This window comes from Vicia villosa, unplaced genomic scaffold (genome assembly GCF_029867415.1).
Source record: "Vicia villosa cultivar HV-30 ecotype Madison, WI unplaced genomic scaffold, Vvil1.0 ctg.000835F_1_1, whole genome shotgun sequence".
NCBI lineage: Eukaryota > Viridiplantae > Streptophyta > Magnoliopsida > Fabales > Fabaceae > Vicia > Vicia villosa.
The window spans coordinates 221452-244829 of NW_026705367.1; the positions used below are offsets into that span (position 1 = coordinate 221452).

Consider the following 23378-nt stretch of genomic DNA (forward strand, 5'->3'; position numbering starts at 1 on the left):
ATCTTCGGCGTTTCTTCTGTACATGTGAAAGGATCTCTAATAAGTAAGTTTGAATCTTCCAATTTTCTTTTGTGATAAAATTACAGGCCATCATCAAAAGTTAAATGGTAACTAGATTATCATTGATATCTTAATTTTCTTACCTAGTTAAATCAGGAACATCATCATAAGTCGTAACACATTCTTTCTCTTCAGTATTATTTGCACCTGTTGATTTACATGAGACAATAGAAGTCTTGGAGATTAAACCTATTGGTTTTCCATTAACAGACCAGTCATTGGACAAGGTTGATCTCTCATTGAGGAAAAATCCATTGTTCAGATGTCCATGTTCAAGTCTAACTTTTGAAAACTGAATTCGGTCGATCCTTGCTGATGAGGGAAAATAATGTTTTCTATTTGTTCTACAAAGTGTTGTTCGATTAGTCAAGATGTGATTATGTAGAAAAACCTTGGAATTGGGTCCCTGTGAAATAACTAGATGCTGTCCCTACAGATCACTCTAGAATATGTCACTTTTTCACCAACTAATATGTACAGGATTTGAGTCTAGAGAAGACTGGATGATTTATTATATGTCGTACTGATATAAAACGTTTCGAGTTTTCTTCTTCTACTTATTGTTATTGTGAAAGTCATGGTGTTCACTAATGAATTATGTTGTCTTTGATGTTACATGTTTTTGTCTATATTGAGGAGAATAGAGTAGAAAATCATAGAGCTTAATAGAAAGAAGCCTAACATTTGTTCATGCATTTTCAAGGGTCAAACTACTAGATTTGTGCTGAGATTGTGGCTCTACTAAACTTTAGTTCTCTTATGCAATGTCTTGTAAAATTGTTTCTTGGAATGTGTTTTTGTAGTGAACTGCAGCTTTTTCTGCGGTTAAGGTTATTATCTTACTTTGTATTTTGCTTAGAAGTGATTCACCGTGTTGATGTTTGTGAATGTGCTTTGCATGTGTGTCATATACCTTATTTTGATGAGACTTTAGCCTATCAAATGTTTGAGTTGCAGAAGTAATTCTTAATTTTCTAATGATATTATTGAAGTAACATTTAGTATTTTCTTATTTATATTGAATGTATGTTGCTAGGTTCAATGAATTTGATGCCAGTGGTGGACCATTTTCAAAGGAGTTGATTCATTTTCAACTTTTAATTTTATAAATTTAATTAATATCTTATTGTAGAGCTGCCAGTAGTTGTATAATTGTGTTTTTGGGAGTACAGCAGTCACATTTTTGGAAATGAAATTCTGCAGGGTAATTTGAGGGACCTTTCTAATTCCAAGAGAAACCACGAACCCCACCCTCTTCCACTACCTGAGCAGGTATGTTTTCATTGACTATAATGAGTTAATTTTTGACAATGATTCTAATTGTAGAGCTGCCAGTAGTTGTGCATTCTGACAATGAAATTTTGCAGGGTACTTTGAGGGATTTATCTACTTCTAGGAGAAACCACGAACATCACACTCTTCCGCCACCCGAGCAGGTATGCTGTCATTCACTAGATTGGGTATTGTATAATTGTGTTTTTAGGAGTACAGCAGTCATATTTTTATTGACTACAATGAGTTAATTTTTGCTCTTAGCGGGTAGTAAATGCATCCTTTTCATGAAATTCCTTATCCATAGTGAATAACTTATATTCAAATGAGGTAACAGAGATAGGACATGAGCTAACTAAAGAACTCTTGTGAAATCTGCCTCTTGTGTATTTCACAAGAGTTTCTAATTATTAGTCCACTATGGATAAGATAGAACTAGAAGTAAGTTTTAAATCTGCCTCTTGTGAATGGTAAGAAAGTGGGGCAGTAGGATAGGTAAGAGTTTAAGGGGGTTACGTGAAATGTACTCTATATGAGCTCCCTCTCTCTCTCTCTCTCTCTCTCTCTCTCTCTATCTATCTATCTATCTCTCTCTCTCTCTCTCACTATTCTTTCTCTTCTATTCATAGCTATGGATCGTAGTTGGATGCAAAAAAACCGCTCAAGTGAAGAGTATAGAAAAGGAGTGTTAGAGTTTTTGACATTTGCCGAAACTAATCTTCCCAAAAGTAATGGACGATTTCATTGTCCTTGTGCTAAGTGTGTGAAAATGCACCTTTAAATGCTAACATCGTATGGGATCATCTTATAGTCAATGGGATTTGTCAAAATTATACGAAGTGGATATGGCACGGTGAATTGTCTGATGCGCCAATGGCCTCCCTGAGAGAAGAGTTTGATATAGAGGCGAGTGATTATCTAGAAGAAATGATTCGTGATATTGGACAAGATTCTTTTCAACGAGCACACGTACACGATACTCTTTGCAATGACAACAAAGTTCCTTTGTATCCAGATTGTAAAAACTTCACACGATTGTCGGCCGTGCTGAGATTATTCAATTTGAAGGCAATTAATAGTTGGACCGATAAAAGCTTCACACAATTGCTTGAGTTGTTGAAGGAAATGCTTCCAGATGAAAACACGTTGCCGGACCGGGTGTATGATGCAAAAAAGATATTATGTCCTATGGGTATGGAGTATAAGAAAATACATGCATGCCCCAATGATTGCATATTGTACTGGAAAGATAATGAAGAGAAAGAAAAGTGTCCCAAGTGTATGACATCACGATATAAAAAGAAAGGTGATGATGAAAGTTGTGATGTAACCACAAAGGGTCCTCCAGCAAAGGTGTTATGGTACCTTCCAATTATTCCGAGGTTTAAGCGATTGTTTGCGAATTTAAATGATGCGAAGAATATTAGATGGCATGCAGAAGAGAGGAATTGTGATGGAAAAATTCGGCATCCGGCCGATTCTTTGCAATGGAAGAAGGTTGATACCTTATTTCCTGACTTCGGCAATGAACCAAGAAACCTTAGGCTTGGACTTTCTACAGATGGAATGAATCCATATGGCAGTTTAAGTAGTAATCATACTTCATGGCCTGTTCTATTGATTATTTACAATTTATCTCCTTGGTTGTGCATGAAGAGGAAACACATTATGTTATCTATGATGATTTCGGGACCGAAACAACCTGGAAATGACATAGATGTCTATCTAAGTCCCTTAATTGATGACTTAAGAAAGTTGTGGGATGAAGGAATTGATGTGTTTGATAGTTTTTCAAATGAAACTTTCAAATTGCGTGCCATGTTATTTTGCACCATCAATGACTTTCCAGCTTATGGTAACTTGTCTGGTTACAAAGTTAAGGGGCATAAAGCATGCCCTATATGTGAAAAAGATACTTGCTACCATCAGTTGGAGAAGGGAAAGAAGACTGTTTATCTTGGACATCGAAGATTTCTTAAACGTAACCACCCATATCGAAGATTAAAAAAGGCTTTTAATGGATATCAAGAGTATAAGGTTGCCCCGAAGGCCTTAACTGGAGAAGAAGTCTATCACCGGGTGAGGAACATAAGTGTTAGTTTTGGAAAAAAACAAAAAAAAGTTACAAATAGTAATATATGGAAGAAGAGGTCCGTATTCTTTGACCTTCCATATTGGTCTAGTCTTGATGTAAGACATTGTATTGATGTAATGCACGTGGAGAAAAATGTGTGTGATAGTGTAATTGGAACACTTCTCAACATTCAAGGTAAGACAAAGGATGGTTTAAACTCTCGTTTAGATATGGTTAATATGAAAATAAGAGAAGAGTTAGCTCCAGAACCAAGAGGTACCAAAATGTATTTACCACCGGCATGCCATACATTGTCAAAAGAAGAGAAAATAAGATTTTGTGAGTGTCTACAAGGTGTGAAAGTGCCCAATGGCTACTCCTCAAATGTCAAAAGTCTGGTGTCAATACAAGATCTCAAACTAATTGGCTTGAAATCTCATGATTGTCACATTTTGATGCAACAACTACTACATGTGGCTATTCGTGGCATCTTACCCAAAAATGTCCGACATGCCATAACTAGATTATGCTTTTTCTTTAATGATATATGCAACAAAGTGATTGACCCTGATAAATTGGATGAGATGGAAAATGAGTCTATTGTTATTTTGTGTCAGTTGGAGATGTTTTTTCCTCCTTCATTTTTTGACATCATGGTTCACTTAATAGTCCATCTAGTTAGAGAGATTAAAGTGTGTGGCCCTGTTTATTTAAGATGGATGTATCCTTTTGAACGGTACATGAAGATATTGAAAAGCTATGTGAAGAATCATTATCGTCCGGAGGCATCTATTGTTGAAAGGTACATCACAGAAGAAGCCATTGAGTTTTGTACAGAGTATTTGTCACATGCAAAACCTGTAGGATTACCTAAGTCTCGTCACGACGGAAGATGTGATGGTAAGGGTACACATCTAAAGGTTAAGCATATGGGTGAAGGGGAAGTTTTTAAAGCACATTTGTATATATTAAATAACACTGATGAGGTTCAACCATACTTGAGTACACATAAAACCATTGTCAAAGCCAAAAACCCTCGAATGTCAGAAAAATGGGTGTTGAAAGAGCATAACAATACATTCTCAAAATGGTTTAAAACCAAGATTATGAATGACAATAATGCTTCGGATACATTAAAGTTTTTAGCTTATGAGCCTAGCTTTAATGTCTTATGTTGGGGTGGATACGATATAAATAAATTTTCTTTTTCTACAAAATCGCAGGATGATAAGAGTACCATGCAAAATAGTGGGGTAATGATAATGGCTTCCTCAATGCACTTCTCTAGTTCAAAGGATAAAAATCCCATCTTGGCATCCATAGCCTATTTTGGTGTTATAGAAGAGATATGGGAGCTAAATTATGTGAAGTTTAAAGTTCCTATTTTCAAATGTAAGTGGGTTAATAGTAACAATGGCGTACAAACTGATGAATTAGGATTTACATTGGTGGACTTGGATAAGGTAGGATATAAGGAAGAACCTTTCATCATGGCAGCTCAAGCAATCCAAGTGTTTTATGTAAAGGATCCCTCAAACAATAGGTGGTCTGTTGTCCTCCAAAGAAACACAAATGATGATTCAACTCTAGACGTTGATCACAATACTTCTTTTTCAACACGAAGGCCTTCTTTTAATGATGAAAATGAAGTTGGTGATGTTTATGCCACTCGTAATGATCATCAAGAAGGGATTTTAGAATAAAACAGTGAAGATTACTTTGTTCTTGTGCTGTAGCTGAGTTGTACTCTGAAAATTACAGTATATATATAGCTGAGTTATTGTTATAATTGAAAATTACAGTATATATATAGCTCAGTTTTGATGCCAATGTCAATAATCTTGTTCAGTTTTGTTGAAGATATTGCTGATTTTGATCTTGTTGATATAAATGCACTACAATATACTCTTGCAGCTTTTTTGTTGTTGATATTGCTGTACTGTAAATGCAGAGTTATGAGAATCTGTTTTGACATTTTCTTTCTTTCTTGAATCTGTTTTTCTATCTAAACAGGCATTATGGTTAAACCATCCCGCTCTTCTCCAAGAATAAAGAAGACTCAAGGTATGACAGGCCATACAAAGATCTTTGTGATATTCAATATATATATATATGTGTTTAATTTCCTTGTGCTTTTTTGTTGTTGTTGTTGTTAAACTGAGCTGCTGTACTGTATAGAAAATTGAGTGATTCATAAGGTTTTACATATAGGAATGCTTTAGTTACATATAGGAATTCTGTAACGATTTGAATGTGAGAGTCAGTATTCAAATGCTTCCAATTTGTATTCCAATTTGTTGGTTTTCTATAAGGATTTATGCTGAGTTAATGAATGTTGGTTTTCTATAAGGATTTATGCATAGCTGCTGTACTGTTGATATTCAAATACATAGCTGCTGTACTGTAAATGCAGAGTTATGAGAATCTGTTTTGACATTTTCTTTCTTTCTTGAATCTGTTTTTCTATCTACACAGACATCGTGGCTAAACCAACCCGCTCTTCTCCAAGAATAAAGAAGACTCAAGGTATGACAGGCCATACAAAGATCTTTGTGATATTCAAATACATAGCTGCTGTACTGTAAATGCAGAGTTCAAACTGTTTTTCTATCTCCTGTTTCTCTACATTTTGCCTGATAACAGCATTAATTAATTAGTTGATCAAGTAGACATGATATAATAACAATGAGACATTTGCAAAAAGATATCAAACTGTTTTTCTATCTTTGTAAATGCAGAGTTCAAATACATAGCTGCTGTACAAAGGACTAGTTTCACAAAGATCTTTGTGAACCATAGTTTCTTTCTTTCTTGAATCTGTTTTTCTATCTCCTGTTTCTCTACATTTTGCCTGAACCATAGTTTCTTTCTTTCTTGAATCTGTCTTTCTTGAATCTGTTTTTCTATCTACACAGACATCGTGGCTAAACCAACCCGCTCTTCTCCAAGAATAAAGAAGACTCAAGGTATGACAGGCCATACAAAGATCTTTGTGATATTCAAATACATAGCTGCTGTACTGTAAATGCAGAGTTATGAGAATCTGTTTTGACATTTTCTTTCTTTCTTGAATCTGTTTTTCTATCTACAAAGACATCGTGGCTAAACCATCCCGCTCTTCTCCAAGAATAAAGAAGACTAAAGGTGTGACGTCATTGCTACGTTTCGTTTCCAAACTTCGTGATGGAGAGAAATATGCGATTGACTTTGATCGGGATACTTTCCAACCTATTGGTCAGTATGCTGCGAAGTTCAAGAGTTATTTGTCATTCGTTGCACGTAGCAAGGTTAATATAAATGAAGAGAAATGGAAAAACCTACCCGAAAACTTGAAAAGAGCGATATGGAATGATATCACGGTATGTAATTGTAATTAATTCTTAATAATTTATTATCTATAATTGTTTCAATTACTAACACTTCTAATGCTTTGTAGGATAAGTTCACTTGCCCCCCCGATGATGAAGATAATAAGAAATTTAAGAAGCATTGGTTTGTATATATGGGGGAACGGATGAAGCAATTTAAGACATTGCTATCTAATGTTTATATATTTGGGGAAGGCGATAAAGATGGCAATACAACGCCATTTGAAAAGTATAAGTTCATCGACCCAGCAGATTGGGAGTCGTTTGTCCAAAATCGAAAAACAAAAGAATTCCAAGTTAGTTAAATTTATAGATTTTTTTTATGTTATCTAAATTAATTTGCTTGTTGACACTTAATTTAATGTGATTTATTTGTAATAGGAGAAAAGGCAAAAAGGAAAGGTTCATGCATCAAAGAATCTCCATCCTCATATTTTGTCTCGGGGTGGTTATGAGAAGCTTAAGGAAAAGATAATGGAAGAGAGGAGTAAAAAAATCATTGAAGAAGCCAATGGTGATGAAAATTTAATGAATGATCCTCCAAAACTAGAACGACATGAGGTGTGGTTGATGGCTCGGCAGAGGCCATCTGGAGATTTTACATCCGAGGCAACAAATTTAGTAGCTTCCATGGTTGTAAGTATTAAAAAGTTCTTTCTAAATTTCAATTTCAAGTATTAAAAAGTTCTTTCTAAATTTCAATTTCATTTATAACTTAATATTCATTTTATATCATGTGTATGGATTTTGACATTTTAGGGTGATTTAGTGGAAAAGAGTACGCAAGGCGATATTCAATTTGAAGAACGAGAAGACATATTAACTATTGCACTTGGGTCAAGTGAACGTCCCGGTCGGATCCGCACTGCTCCTAGGGGTGTGGGCTTTAAGAAGTACTTTGGAAAAAGTTCAAACTCCAACTTAAAAGCTGTCACACAAGATGACCTCCAAGCCTTAGTGCAAAAGCTAAATGATGATTATCAAGATAGATTACAGAAAGAGCTCCAAAAACAAAGAATAGAGCTCCAAAAACACATGAAAATTGAGATGGATGATGAGAGAGCTAAGCTCCAAAAAGAAATGAAACTCCTTCAAGAGATGCAATTAGAACTCCGCCCTAAGAGTACTAAAGAGGTACCTCGTGTTTTCTGCGTTTTATCTTAAGTGCTTCAGACTTTTAGTGAAATTTTTCTATTCAGTTTTTTGGTCCTTTGCATGTGTGTTTGTTAGTTGTGTGTGCATTAAAATCTGTGAGATCTGTGAGTATGAGTTGTTAATCTGTGAGTATGGTATTTCTTTGTGGTATATCTCATATTCTCAGTGTGTTAAATAGTATATCCATGTTTAGGTCTTTGGGATAATGTACAGTATGAAGGTGTTTCTGGGCTGTGAATTGATTCATGATACTTTATCTTGAATTGATTCATGATGTTGAAATCTGAGTTCTGAGATGTATTATTGTAGCAAATAAGTGATTATCTAACTAGAAAATTCACAGTTGAACCTTTTATTGGTAGCAGTAGTTTCAGAAGTATTATTGAACTAGTTGGTAACACGGTGGGAACTTCTAGTATTAATTAAGTGAGTATTAGTGACAAATGCATAAAATCATTCAATTTCATGAACTAGAGGAAACTTTCACAAGCTACATATACACAGTTGCAGAAAAAATGATCATACAGGTTTGAAACAATTCACTCTAATCTACTTTGTAAATGAAAAAATAACATCTCATTCCATGTATCTGGAACTCCTGGGAGACACCAATGACTACAGTCTTGAATTCTCGATGATCGAGTTTTTCTCCCATAAATGGATGGATGACCATCTATCCTAAATTCTGACAAACTAGTTATATTCAACAATGTCACGGGAGTTTTCATTCGCTTTATGATTTCTTCTACGATTATATTCTTCTCCGGATAAGTTGTGTTTAAGGTTTGATTAAGTGGATGAGTTGCCTCTGTACAATGTCCTCCTGAATTCCAATTACCTCCCCTGTTGAACAATATATCAAAGTCAGTAACTAATCAACCAGTGGGGTCTGTAACGTTTTTGCAGGGCCGAATTTGAACAAATCGTCGTTGTTCAGCTCTGCAATACGTGATTTAGTATCTGCAATTCCTTCATTAATCATCAATAATATACAATCTCTTGATCATTTATGTTTTTTTTTGTCATGGTCTCTGCACAATGTAGAATTAGATTACCTTAAACTACTGCTTCTTATTATAAATCTCTTCTGAAACAGGAAGGTGAAGCTGAATGCAAGGCCGAAGAAGAGATAAAAAACAGCACTGTTTCTGAAGATTACCTTAAAAAGATTGAAGATTTCAAGGAAGTTTCCATATCACTAGACTTGGTTCATGAAACAAGTGAATTATCAGTTTATATTGATAGGCGAGACCTTGATGAATTAATTTCTGGTGTTAAATGGATCTCCACATCTATCTTGTCTCTATGGTGCTCGTAAGTATCGTATTCTATTTTTAATCATTTTTTTCTATGTATCATTTATAAATTAACATTTGTTTCAACATTTCAGATATCTACATGGCATTTGTATCTCTAAGAATGTCAGTGAACTATTTGGATTTCTTGATCCAAATAGGACACTAATTACCACTAGAGATCCCAATGCTATTAAATCTTACATACAAGATAGGTTGGATGGCGAGTCAAAAAAATGTTACTTAGGACCATTGTTAAATAAGTAAGTACATGTTTCCTTCAAGGTTTTGTGATTTTTTTAATGTTATTTTTTGTAATATTTGAATTTTAATGATTCTAACACTTGTTTTGAAACTACAGCAATCACTGGCAATTGTATGTTATTTGTCCCCAAGATAATGATATCTTTTGGTTTTGTTCATTAAACACAAAACCCAAGAAACGTATTAAGAACATACTTGAGGGGTAAGAAACATATAAATCAAGAGACATTATTTATACTTCATTTTTGTATCGTTTAACTTTATATTTATAAGTTATTTATGCTGCAATTTCTTTTATCAGAGCTGTAACAGGATATCAGTTATTAAGAGGTTTTGAGAATAAAAAGCCTAATTGGAAGATTGTCAAGGTAATTGCTTGATATTGTTGATATTATGAGAATGAATTCGTAATGATATGCTTCATTATAATTATATTTCAGTATTAATATGCTTTGTATCTTATATGTAGACACATCATCAAAACAATGGATGGGCATGTGGATATTATGTAATGAAGAACATGTTTGATATTGTTGATACTTCCATTGTTGAAAGATTCGATGAGGTAGTATAATTTAAAATATTTTCGTCTTGCATGTATTTATTGAAAAACATGTAAATTATTGTTTTGATATTGTTAATTTATTATATGTTGAACTTGTAGATATTTACAGACACGTCACCATATGAAAAAGAGACAATCGACCATATTCGGCAACTTTGGGCTCAAGTATTTTTGCAAATGGTTGAAAATCAAAAGGTTGAGGATCAAAAGGTTGAGGAGCAAAATCTACCGGATCAAATGCAAATGGTTGAAGAGGATAAGGAGATAGAAATGTTGCCAAAACAAAAGCCAAAGAAGAAGAAGAAAACTTATATATGAAGAAAGTGTTATGACTTAGTTAAAATATAATTTTTATGTACTTGAAATATTATGACTATATATGATTTTGTATACTTTTTGGTTAATATTAAAAATATTTTGACTTAGTTAAAATATGATTTTTATAAGTATGATTTTATAGTATTTGCAATATTATGACTGAAAAATAAAATATAATTAAATGGTGTTTATGAAATAGGGTGTAAATAGATATAATTGCTCATTCATAAATGGCGTATTTACACCCGATTTTTACCAAAATAGGGGGTAATTAAAACACAATTAAGCCGAATTACACCCGATTTTTATTAAAATAGGGTGTACTTAAAACATAATTAAGCCCAATTACACCCGATTTTTATTAAAATAGGGGGTAATTAAAACATGATTAAGCCCAATTACACCCGATTTTTATTAAAATAGGGTGTGATTAAAACGTAATTAAGCCCATTTACGCCCTATTTTTATTAAAATCGGGTGTAATTAAAACGTAATTACGCCCATTTACACCCGATTTTTATTAAAACAGGGTGTAATTAAAAACGTAATTACGCCCAATTACACCCGATTTTTATTAAAAAAGGGTGTAATTAAAAACGTAATTACGCCCAATTACACCCGATTTTTGTTAAACATAACGGGTGTAAATTTGTTAGACATTTCTCACCCTGTGGATATACACCCGATTTTTATTAAAAATAATGGGTGTAAATTTAATAAAAAACGGGTGTAAATTAACATTTTTGTACTAGTGCAAGTAGGGTTCTCCTTGCATTTGCTGCTAAATTGGGAGAATGCTTAGTTGTGGAAGCTGAAATTTGAATCTTTTTCTCATGTGTTGTAAATACTAATTCACAGCATTTACGGGGGAGCTGCTCAAATTACTTAGAACTCGTAATTTTAAGGAAGTTAATCAAGTGGTAAATATTCTTACTAAGCATGGTAGGAGCTCAAATGTTAATTAAGATTTTTTGTTTTTATTTTAAGTCATATAGATAGTTGAAATGTTAAACTCGTACTTTTCTTTTTACTACAACATATAATATATCCATCCATCTCTCCAAAAATCAATCTATACACTGTATTGGTTGAATAGTGAATGGGCTAAAAAAAACCAATTTGTTGGCTGAATACTCAATGGGCTAAAAACCAATTGTTGGCTGACTAATATTTGACAATTTCTTTATATCCCCTGTTTTCTTAGGAATCCGCAGCGAAATTTTAAAAAACTCCTATATTTTGAAAGGGCATCTCTGAAGTCATCAAAATATGTGATTTCGGATATATATCTTCGAAAACATTTTTTATAAAAAAAATGTGTTTTCGGAGGTGCATCTCCGAAATAACTCTTTTTTACATCTTCAGTAACTCTTATGTCACATATAAAATTCAATTAGCTACAAGAAGAAGAAAAATCAAAAGAGCATCAACATATCAAGCTCAAAAGTTTTGAAACACAAACTATATTACAATGGAAGGTTACATTGAGATTGTGGCATCAATCTTTAAATTTAGAAAAAAAGCACAAACCAAAAAAATAAATAAAAACAAAAAAGTTGATATTTGAACCATTTTCTTCTCATTCTTACCAAAAATTAAAATGGGGCTCCTTAATTATTTTTCAGGCACTTTATTGAACTTGTGAATCATCTCACTTAGCACAAATTAAGACGGTCTGTAAATTTCGAATATCAGATTTGGTTCCTCTAAAATTAAAAAAAAAATAGTGGTTGATTTTTAACCACTATAATTTTGTTATTCACTTTAGAGGACTCAAACTCTAAACTATTTCTAAAATGATTATAGTTTCATTAACATAAATTTTCACTGAAAAAATCATTTGTTTCTTTTTTGTGGACACGAATTGTGATACTTTCATCTGTTGGAGGCTTACATGGACATACCATAGCTATGAATTTAGGAATCTCATCTCCTGGCATCAACACAGACAAACTCTCAGCATAGCTTTGCTTCATCATCTATTTACCAAAAAAATAATACAAATCAATTTCATTAACTTTCCTCAATTAATATATACATATAAAATGTGATTTGAAAATTTCTTTGCCAACATCTCTACCTTCTAGTCCATTTCTGGTGAAAACCCCATACTACCCCTAACTTCGGAAATGAACTTCCGAAATGCAAGAAAAAGGTGTTTTCGGAGATGTATCTTCGAAAGCGCCTTTTTTTTTGAAAAAATTGTCTTATTTCGGAAGTTCATTTCCGAAAACAGCATTTCGGAAGTTCACTTCCGAAATACTGCGCGTTCTGCAGATTTAACAAAACACTCCCCCTCCCCCATTCATTTACCCTAACTCAAATCAAAACACAACCCCTCTTCAAATTTTCTGCCAAAATCAAGTGTAAGATCAAAGAGCATTCCCAAGTCTTCTTCCAAACTCATCATCAAACACTAATTGGTAAGTTCTACATTGTTTTTTCAAGTTTTAGATCTATTTGAATAAACTCTAATAGGGTGTTTAGAAACTGAAAAAATCACATTAAGATAGGTTAGTACTGATATTAGGATGTTTAGTAGGCATAAAAGTAGTTTAGGTTTTTTGGGTCTGCCATTGGAGGCTGTATTGAAGGTCTGCGCAGGGGTGTTTCGGAAGTTCATTTCCGAAAACAACTCCATCCCAGTTTTCGGAAATGAACTTCCGAATTGTATCAGAAGTTCATTTTTTTTGTTTTTTCATTTGTCTCGCATATTAATCGATTTCGATTGTTTACAGGAACATGTCAGGCAACCAACCAGCACGCATCAGACAGGGTAGGGAGACCCAGACTGCATCGGCTAGACGCGAGCGGGCGGCGGCGCAGCTGGCGTCGACACAGGGACGGGGGCGGGGGCGGGGACGACGTGTGCGAGTACCCGAGGACGTGGGAGAGGGTACATCAGCTTCAGGGTCTAGGAGTAGGCTGGCTCGGGTATCTTCGTCCCGCCAGCGAGAGGAGGAGGATGAGGAGGAGGAGGATATGCCAGTGCCATACCACGAGCCGGAGGGGGTACCGGATGTTGACCCTCCAGCCGGGGAGGAGGATGAGGAGGGGGACAGCTATCCGGGAGGGCCTTTTGACACTTCCGTGCTGATTCACTACCACGATCACGTCGCTCGACGGATCTGGGAGGGAGAGGTATTTTTTTTAATTTAACCGTTTATTTGTCACCATTTTTTATAATTTTACCGTTTATTTGTCGCTTATTTAATATATGTCGCTTATTTGTTTTTTTTGTAACAGGAGAGAGAGCCATTGAAAATGGTGAACCACGCCAGGAAGATTTTTAGTCTGTTTAAGCCAGCAGCTCAGTAGTTTATCGATCATGTGCGAGGTTCAGGGCTTAGCGGGCTCTGCATGACCGGGTACACCACCATCAGCACCGGCATGCAGGGGGCATTTGTGGAGCGCTGGCACAAGGAGACGTCTTCTTTCCACCTGCCGGTGGGGGAGATGACGATCACCTTGCATGACGTGCAGTGTCTTCTCGACCTGCCCATCAGGGGTCGCTGTTGCACCACTCCCGAATCCAGAGGGTCGAGGCCAGTCAGTGGATGGCGCTCTATTTGGGCATGGAGCTCGAAGTTGCTGACTTCGAGTGCATCACGACTTCTGGGCCTCATATCCGGTTCACCACACTGAGCCGCTATTTCGAGCACCACCTGGACGCGGCGACCGATGCCGAGCAGGCGGGTGACGACCTATTCACACAGTACCACCGCGGTTGCGCTCTCCGGTGCTGGTACATGCATGTGGTAGGCGCTGCTTGCTTTGTGGACAAGAGTGCAAGGTACGTCGACGTGACCTACCTCCGCTATTTCATGGACCTGGATACCGTTCACCAGTGGAACTGGGGGTCAGCTACTCTGGCATATCTCTACCAGAAGCTGAATGAGGCCTCCAACTGGAGGACGAGGCAGTTGGTCGGATCCTGCACACTGCTTACGGTACGTTTTATTTTAATACATTATCGTATTTATTTATTTATTTATGTTTCGTATTTATTTTTAATACATTATCGTGTTTCTGTTTCAGAGATGGATCATCTCCTACTTCTCCCGCATCCACGACTTTCACATCGATCCTGCATACGTGGACGCCATGCCCAGGGCCGCCAGATACGCTCTCCAGAGGGGGAACGATGCGGTGGGACCATACCGTTTGTACTTGGACCGCACGATGCACGACGACGTCACCTGGAGGCCGTTTAGCGACTACGCTCAGATTGTCCCCTTTGACGGCATTGCTCTATATTCAGGCTGGCTGGCATGCGGGACCGGCATCATGGTCCGGTATCTCCCTGAGCGGTGCATGCGTCAGTTCGGATTCGTGCAGCGGATACCCAGGTCACCGTTTGAGGCTGCTCCCAACACAGTGACCCGAGTGCAGCTCACTGCCATATGGGAGGACTGGCAGCATCATGTGGTACCGCAGGAGTATCGTCTCACTCGGGTCACACAGGACTGGCACAGTGAGGAGGGATATGTCACTTGGTTCTACCGGGTGTCACATCCTCTGCTGAGACCCGACGTTCCCGGTGCTCCTAGGCCAGCACACGAGGAGATCCTGGAGAACCAGCAGGCCGAGGATGACCACGCCATTGATCTCATGCCGATCTGCCAGCGGATAGAGATGCTTGGGCGGGACGCGTTGGATCGAGGTGTCGTTCAGCAGGGCGGTCCAAAGGCAGTCGCCGTGATGGAGATGATCGTCACTGATGCGGGCCGTGCGGCGGCATACAGGCGGCAGAGGAGGTCCCAGGGAGAGAGGGTTAAGCACACCCAATAGTGGTCGGGTTTATTTATTTTTTGTTTTCGGATTGTATCTTCAGCACATTATTATTATTATTTGGATTTGGTTGAGCTTGTATATATTTCTTTTTTTTTTATCATATTAGTATTTTCACCTTTATATGTCTTTTATTTTATTTCCCGGTTTCCTTTAATTAAAAATACGAGACTGTTTCCAAAAACATAAAAAAAGAACCAGTTTCTGCATAATTCGGAAGTGCATTTCCGAAACCCCTCAAAATCTGAACAAAGGTGTTTTCGGAAATGCATCTCCGAACACCCCCCCCCCCCATGAGGTGTTTTCGGAAGTTCATCTCCGAATACACCCCCCATGAGGTGTTTTTGGAGACGCACTTCCGAATTGTGGAAATTTTTTTAAAAAAAAAAGCGCTTCGGAAGTTCATTTCCGAAGCAGGGGTATTTTGGGATTTTCGCTGGGGTGACCCCCATAGGGAGGTGGCTAAAGAAATTCTCATGTGATTTACTAAAAAGTTAATACGAGTGGTGCATATTTGAATTGACAGTAAACTATTGTAATTTTGACAAAAATTATATTTTAAAGTTTTAACGACGAAATCATTTGTTATTAATTTTTTAGCGAAAATAACACTAAATCAAACATTCACTAGAACTTAATTATGAAAATCTTTAGTATGAAGAGAAGAAGATGATTACCACAAAAGGAAATGTTGGTTTTTGAGCTTGAGCTTATTCCAATGTAACAAGCAATAAAAGAAGACACAAATGAAGAGTAAACAAGGAAAGAGAAGTGCTAAACCCAATGGAAGACCAATGGTAATTTTAGTTGCTGCTGTGTCTTGAAGTTCCATTTTGTATAATTCTCTATAGACTCTAACTAGCTACTAGTGTTGTATTTTTGTCTTTGCCTGGATTCACTTGAATTATGAATGGAATCATGTGGGATTTAAATAAGAAAAGGAATGGGCAAAGTTTGGCTTTTGATTGTTTATTTGGTGAGAGATGGTGGGGTGTGCTTTCTAGTGGGTGGACCTTTGAGAGATGTAACATTTCTATTGTTTATTGAGGTTGATTTGATATGAGGTTGTGTACCTTGTTAAGGCAATTCATATTTTGTTTTTTTGGCCTAGGAAAAGAGAAGACACATCTTTACTTTATTATGTTTTTCTTTAGAATTTATGAATTTACCGGATCATCTCCTCTCATTTACTAGTCTTTGTTGTTTGATACTTTATTCCATCATTTAATTTTTGTTTAAGATATTGTTCAATAATTGATTTGTAGTACCAAAGGGATCAAATGATAGTATGGCACTTCTTGTAAATGTTTCTTTTTACTAGAGCATGTAAGCATGTAAGATAGTTAAGTGGATAACTTGTACTTTTTACCAACAAATGGCCAACGACCAACTGCCTTTCAATAGCATTTTGTTTCCAAACCCAAAGGATCAAGCTACTATCACTTCTCCAAGCTACTATCACTTCTCCAAGCTACATGAAATATCTTTCTCCCTTTGCATTGTCCATGCCTAATATTTTGAATAACTTTTTACAATACTTTGCTTGATTGATGAAATGTGTCTTATTTGGATTAATGAATTTGAAAGCCTAATAAATATCAAAGCTCCCCCATCATTCACATTTTGAATTCATTCTCCATCATTTAATAAAACGTCTTACACAAAAATTCATTAGTAGCATCGAATATGATATTAGCGCCATAAAATTTAACTAATAATAAATATGTCATCCTCCAATTTCTTAACAAAAAGAGTGAAATTCTAGCACTTACAAAACAGATGTCAAGACTGAAGTCCTAACACCACACAATGTATAGACAGATGTAATGACATATGCTGGTTGACAACACAAATATATCAAACAGAAACAAACTGCAGAATGATAAATAACACAAAAAAATGTTAACCCACAGTTCAGTGCAACTCACATAATCTAGGAGCTACCAATTCAGGAAGGATAATAATATTAGTTAAAGCCCCAAACAGGCTCAGTTTACAAATTTTCTCCTAAGCACGACCTCGTGCAACTTTTACCTAGAAATCATCATTTAGATATGAGAAATCTCATCTCACTTCCAATCACCGCATTGATAAACTCATTCACAAACCTTGTGGCCAGAAGAACTAAAATAGAAAGATTACACTTTAAAATAAACAATACTTGATATTGCTTAAAAGCTTCAATCAAGAACAATACTCAACTCTCTTGCTTAAAAGCTTAAAGAGTGAGAGCAAACAATCCACCTTAATGTATAAGAACGTACATGAGTTACACACAAACAAAAACACACAAGAGACTTGAACTCCTCTCAAAACATAAACCCTTATTGCACCCACAATTTTCTTCTTGTGAATGCTTGTTGTACTAGGTTTAGCAAGTCTATTTTTATAGACTCTTGCAATATGGGCTTGAACTTCTGAATCAAATCAAATCTTCTCCTTTTTCAATCAGATGCAAGATCTTCACAAAAAATAGAACAAATCAAATCAAATCTTAGTTTTCTAAAAAAGTCTCAAAGATCCTTTTTATGAAACCAAATCAAATATGCATTTGTCCTAAAAACTTCTTGATTGATTGTGCCACTATGAGTGTCTAAATCTTCCAGAAACTCATATTTTTCAATCAAATCTTCAAGGATTAAAATCAGCCTGAACTGTCATGAGGTTCTGGTATAACATGTCACAACATCTATAAAAACATCTATAAAAACTCATGACAGCAAAACATGTCATGACAATTGATCAAGATGTTTCAACATCAGTTAAGAACCATGTTTTAGCAAAATTAATGCCAACTCAGAACCATGAAACTAACAATCCCCCACTTTGGAAATTTTTGGCTAAAACAACCAAAGGACAGTTAAGTCTTGGAGATAGGAATAAAACCACAAACCAAAGCTACATGAAACCATGTAACCTTACATCAAACTACAAACATAATAATATATTTGAGATACATAGCAGTTACACAAAAGTCTTCTTCTTCAAGGCTCTTCAAAAGTCAGATGTTTAGATAAGTGGTCTGACACTATAGCTCTTTGGAACTTGTACAATAAGACATGTCATTGCCCCCTGTCATACAGGCCCAATGCTCCCCCTCAAAGGGACAACCAAATGTTAAAAGCATAGGATAAGTATATCTTATACCGTCTCCTCAGGGATTGATGTGATACTACCGCCGTTCTACAATTTAGTGTATTTTGAGTTAAGGTTGAGTAGAAGTTTGGTGACATAAAATGTAAAGAGCATGAAAAGTAAATAAAGACAATAAAACAGGGTTTGAAAAATATTTGAGAAAGTTGTGCCAAGATTAGTGTTCATTAGTTTGCTTCATATGTACTCTAATGATCATGTATATGAACCTATCATGTTTAAGTGCCTAATTACATGTGACCAAAAAGTAGGTCCGCTAAGCGAAGGGAGGTCCGCTAAGCAGAGGCACCAAAATATCTGTTTTGTCTTCAGGGTCCGCTAAGCAGAGTGGGTCCGCTAAGCGGACTCACTTTTGATGTTCACCTCTGCCAAGCCTCGCTTGTGCTCCGCTAAGCGGACTTGGCTTTGAATTTTTTTCTGCCAGGCTCTGCTTGTGGTCCGCTAAGCGGACATTCTGTGAAAGTACTTGTTTATTGTCTTATTGGCATTCATGCTTGGCTAAAACATAGAAGCAGCTGCATGTCATACTGTGTACTCTTGCATATATTAATAAGTTCAAAACAGGTACTGAAGCAAGATGTTACAAGTAATGTCATGACATCAACCATGACATCGCGCCTGCAGAACTAAGGAAGAAAGGCTCAGTTTGGTTTTAAAGATACAAAGCCTTATGGAATCCTATGTGGCGCAGTTTTAAAGGTCAAAGAATCAAGTCAGAATATTGAAGAATCAAATCTGAAGATTGAAGATTCAACTGTTACTAATTTAGGAGATAAATTAGGTAACTTATGATTAAAAGACCTTGCTTGTAGCAGAAGAAATCTGCTGATTTGTAACAGCAAGGAGTGTTGTGATTTCAAGCCCAAGTCCAACTAGAATTAGGTTATATATAGGATTCTTTGTAACCTTGTAAACCTAACGATCATAATGTAGACATTAGGATTTGTTGTGTAAGTGAACCTCCCGAGTTGTGGGAAGGTCACCATTGTCCATCTCAAAGCCCGTAGGCAGGAGATGTGTTGTTGTTCTCGAAACTGTTAAGTAAGAGAATTATTGTTCTCACTCTAAGCCATTAGGTATGAGTTGAGTATTGTTCTTGAAGGAAGCTTTTAAGCAACTTCAAGATAGTTCTAAGGTGGGAGTATTACGACTCTTAGTCTTAGGATAATTGTGCTGGAAGTGTAACTTCTATTTGAAGAATAACTGGTACAGTATTGATCTAGGAAGAGAGATGGTGATATCTCGTATCTAAGTGTGGTATCTTAGATAGAAGGATCATTGGGTAGTTATTAGGTATACTGTGGCAGTTGCCTGCAAACCTGAGGTTGTTTGTAAGAAAATAATACTACTGATAGTGGACTTCTCTCCTGGCTTGGTATGCCCCCAGATGTAGGTTGTTTGAACCGAACTGGGTGAACAATTCTGTGTGTTATTTACTTTCTGCTGTGTTAATTATACGATGTCACAACATCAGGGATGACATCCGGTATTCAATTGTTAAGCAGTCTGTAACAGAACCAGTTCAGAGGTGACTCTGCATAATTCAGCTATGCAATGTTTATAATGGTTCTGTAGTTTGTATGATCTCAGATTAATCATGGTCAGAAGATATTTTAAGAGATCAGTTGTAATACCCTGCATAATATATCTGCACAGCTAGATGTCTTAACATCGTACTTGACATCTGAGACTGTCATACCAGAATTTCAATTGGTATCAGAGCGGGCATCCTGTCTGTTTCTGGATGAGATCTTTGGGAGATACTTTCTGGTTTTATGCAAGGTAGATGATGTAATCAACAGATAGAAGAGGAAGACAACAAGTGGCAGTTGGCTTTTCTCTTGTCTTGGATTAAATCACTCTTGGGCAGAAGGGTGATAAGATTGAAGACTCAAGAAGATGTGTGTGCTCTAAGCTGGTTGATTGTGTGTGCTGAATGTTTTTGATTGTGATACAACATTAATAAAGAACCATGAAGGGAGCATGAAGTCTGAGTACTGAGAAAGATTGTGTTCAATGAGGAATTGAACAGAGGGTGCGCTCTTGAAGACATGAAGATGCGTCTTATGTCTTCCATTCATCAAAGTACAAGGAAACATGTGTTGTCCTGGATAAGGGGAAAGTATTACTGTTGTTGTGCTGATTGTGTTTCCAACATGTTGTTTTTCTTGGTGGAAGGTGAGATTACCAAGGATGTGTGTGATGTCACACCTCATGTGATAACTTGCTCTGCTTAATCTGGAAGTGAAAGCAGACAAGGTACTGAAGCTTGAAGAGCAACACTATTGTCAAAAGTGGCAGCTTTGACTTAGTGTGGATTGGAATGGGCAGATTCCAATCTGGATGGCAGTAGTGTTCTAAACTACTTTCATGTTGAAGACTTCATATGACATGAAGAGAGTTACTTGATCTTAAAGTTGTAAGATCTTGGTAACTAGGTGTGTTTGACCGGTGCCAGGACCAGTTTGTTGTGTGAACATAGGGGTGTTCATATTGTTTGGTCCCTAGAAGAGAAGGATGGACCAAACTGTAGGTCTGCTAGACCAAATTGACCAGTAGATGTTGTCCAAGAAAGTAAAATTCAGAAGATTCAAGCGGGAGTGAATATTCTTGAATCGCCTTGTTCAACATTCAACACAGTAAAGACTATGATAAGGTAATATCTGTTACTATCTGATCATGAGTAGGTTTTTGGGTCTAGTATGTAGCTTGAAGATGAAGCAAGCTATTTGTTAGGGTGAAACCGTTGTTATGCCCTATGTGTGTTGCTTACTATTATAAGATGTGGAGTAAGCAATGTGTTTTCTGTTAAAATGAGACTGTTTTCCGCTGCTTAATCTATAGATCACAGTCTAAGTTATTTCAACAGAAAGTATTTTAAGAAGATTCCTACAGCCATAATTGAAGTGTCAAAGATACTTGAGTAATCTCTCAAGTCCACTCATTTTTGACATGGTTCATTATTGCTGATGAATGACTCTTGATCAAAGCCATTCATAAAATCTGCATGCGGTTTCCTGAAAGGAGGAATAAATGTCACACTAAAAGTTGTGACATCTGTGCTGGTATGCAGCTACCAGTTGAAGAACAGATGTTCTGGTGCTAAACAAATGTAGTGTGAGTACATATGTTTGGAACCTACTCCTGACCTGGAAGAGGAGACATCTGACTATGATTGATCAGGACACGATCAATTAGTAATTCTACAACAATGTTCATACATGTGGAAATTACTTATTTTGCTCAAAGTGCCATAACTGATTTATGAAGGTATACCTTTCTATCCCTTTATACAAATAAAATCAAGATGAGCTTATATCTGGTATTTTCTTCTGATCAAAGGAACCAGATGTATATTGTGATTCATTACCATAGAACAGTTGTTGGAACTGAATACTGTGTCTTATACATAGTGAAATATGGTTATGAGTTGTGAACCTCCTTATGTTATATTCATAGAAGGAAGTTATGTTGAAGAATCAAGGATGTCAGAAGGTCTGACTAACTCAGTGTCATGCCATCCTTAAAGTCTATTCCAGATATCTTTTGAGGGAATCTCCTCTTTAGGTATAGACTATGGCATCCACCATCTCTTAATCAGAGTGAGAGTCTGAAGTAGTATGTTGAGATGCTGGCTATTTTTTTTCTTGGTTATGCTGATAAAGAACTCTACTATCTCCACCAATCGGTTATGAACAAAGTTATTAGAGATGTTAATCATTCCAAGTTATCCTACTACAAGCTACAGTAAGTGGCAGACTGTATATTGTATAGCAAGTAACTAAGTATTCTAAATTTGGAAACTGTGGCAAGTCCAAGTGAAGGAAGCTTTAAGTTCAAAGATATCCTCTGTTTGTATAAGTGAGGGGGAGTAAAGGAGTTTGAAGATCAGCAATGACAAAGTTAATCTGCATTTAATCTTTATGAAAAGTCTATGACTAATCTCAAAAGCAGATAAACAATGTCGTATAAGATGTCAGGACATAACTCACAACATGTTTTATCCTTGAAACCAGCAAGGAACATTCATTGATTTATCAACTAAAAAATATGTTTTGATGGTGTGTATCACTTGTTCTGATATGGTGCATGATCCAACCATTGCACAAGTACACCTGAAGCAGAATTCTCAAATAAACATCTCTTGATCAAGACATTTGTTAAAATCTAGGTATGTTATGCATTATGCTCAGGTTTATTGAGTCCTTTGTTTTCGTTTTTACTTTCAGTTTCTGAGTCTCTTATAGTTATTATTATAAGTCTAGAGTTTAGGTTATGTTTATCAAATTGTGATAAACACAGGGATTAAGGGTAGTGTTCAGATTCTGTCAAATCTAAGGTCAATCTTTGCAGTTGTTTTGCATAAGATTTTGAGTCTTTTCTTTGTTTAGAGTCTTTAATTCTAGTCTGAATACATGTTGCTTCTTGTATTCTCTGTTGTTCAATATAGATGTGTTGTCTATTTTGAATATGTCTTGGGTGTCTATAGTCTTGAACATAGACTGTCTTGTGTTCTGAGTCATCCAACATAGAAAACTGGTTTTTCTATACTAGTAGATGGATGGGCCAAGTTATTGCATTGTCACAGTAAGTATCCTCTTCTGTTCCATAGAGGAAATAGAGTCGTTGAATGGAATTTTGAAGTCAAAAAGGGGGGATAGTCTATGTCCTATATTCAAAGAAATAAAGTGTGCTTCCCAATGTAACAGACCTGAAATGACAATGTCTGATCTGATGTCGGGACATTAAAGAATAGATTCTCCTGCGTGTAATGTCATTGGTTATTCATTGAAACTGTTCTTGTCTTTAGAAACAGTCAAAAGAGGCTGGGCGGTGGTCAGTGTGTAACAGAATTCCTGCCCTCAATAAGCGCTCCACTCTATTAAAAGCCTTGACTATCGTTACTTCCTATGATCCTCCTATGGCTATAAATAAGCATATCTGCAGCAGGCTTCAGTTATCAGATCACTCAAAGATGTGTTTCCTATGTGTTTGTGTTGGGTGTGTCCAGATTTGGTATTGTGATGGGTTCCTCTATCAAAATCTAATCAGTATATCACAGG

At 36.3% G+C, this 23378-nt stretch overlaps 1 protein-coding gene and 1 pseudogene across 1 annotated transcript; one reads left to right on the plus strand and one right to left on the minus strand.

Annotated features, from left to right (window-relative positions):
* The first annotated feature begins 2205 nt into the window (after window positions 1-2205).
* LOC131631513 (uncharacterized) lies at window positions 2206-5109 on the plus strand. Its single transcript, XM_058902309.1, has one exon. The coding sequence runs from the start codon at window positions 2206-2208 to the stop codon at window positions 5107-5109; it is 2904 nt and encodes a 967-aa protein (XP_058758292.1).
* Window positions 5110-11855: 6746 nt separating this feature from the next.
* Window positions 11856-16048, minus strand: LOC131631501 (uncharacterized protein At5g65660-like; annotated as a pseudogene).
* Between the last annotated feature and the right edge of the window lie 7330 nt (window positions 16049-23378).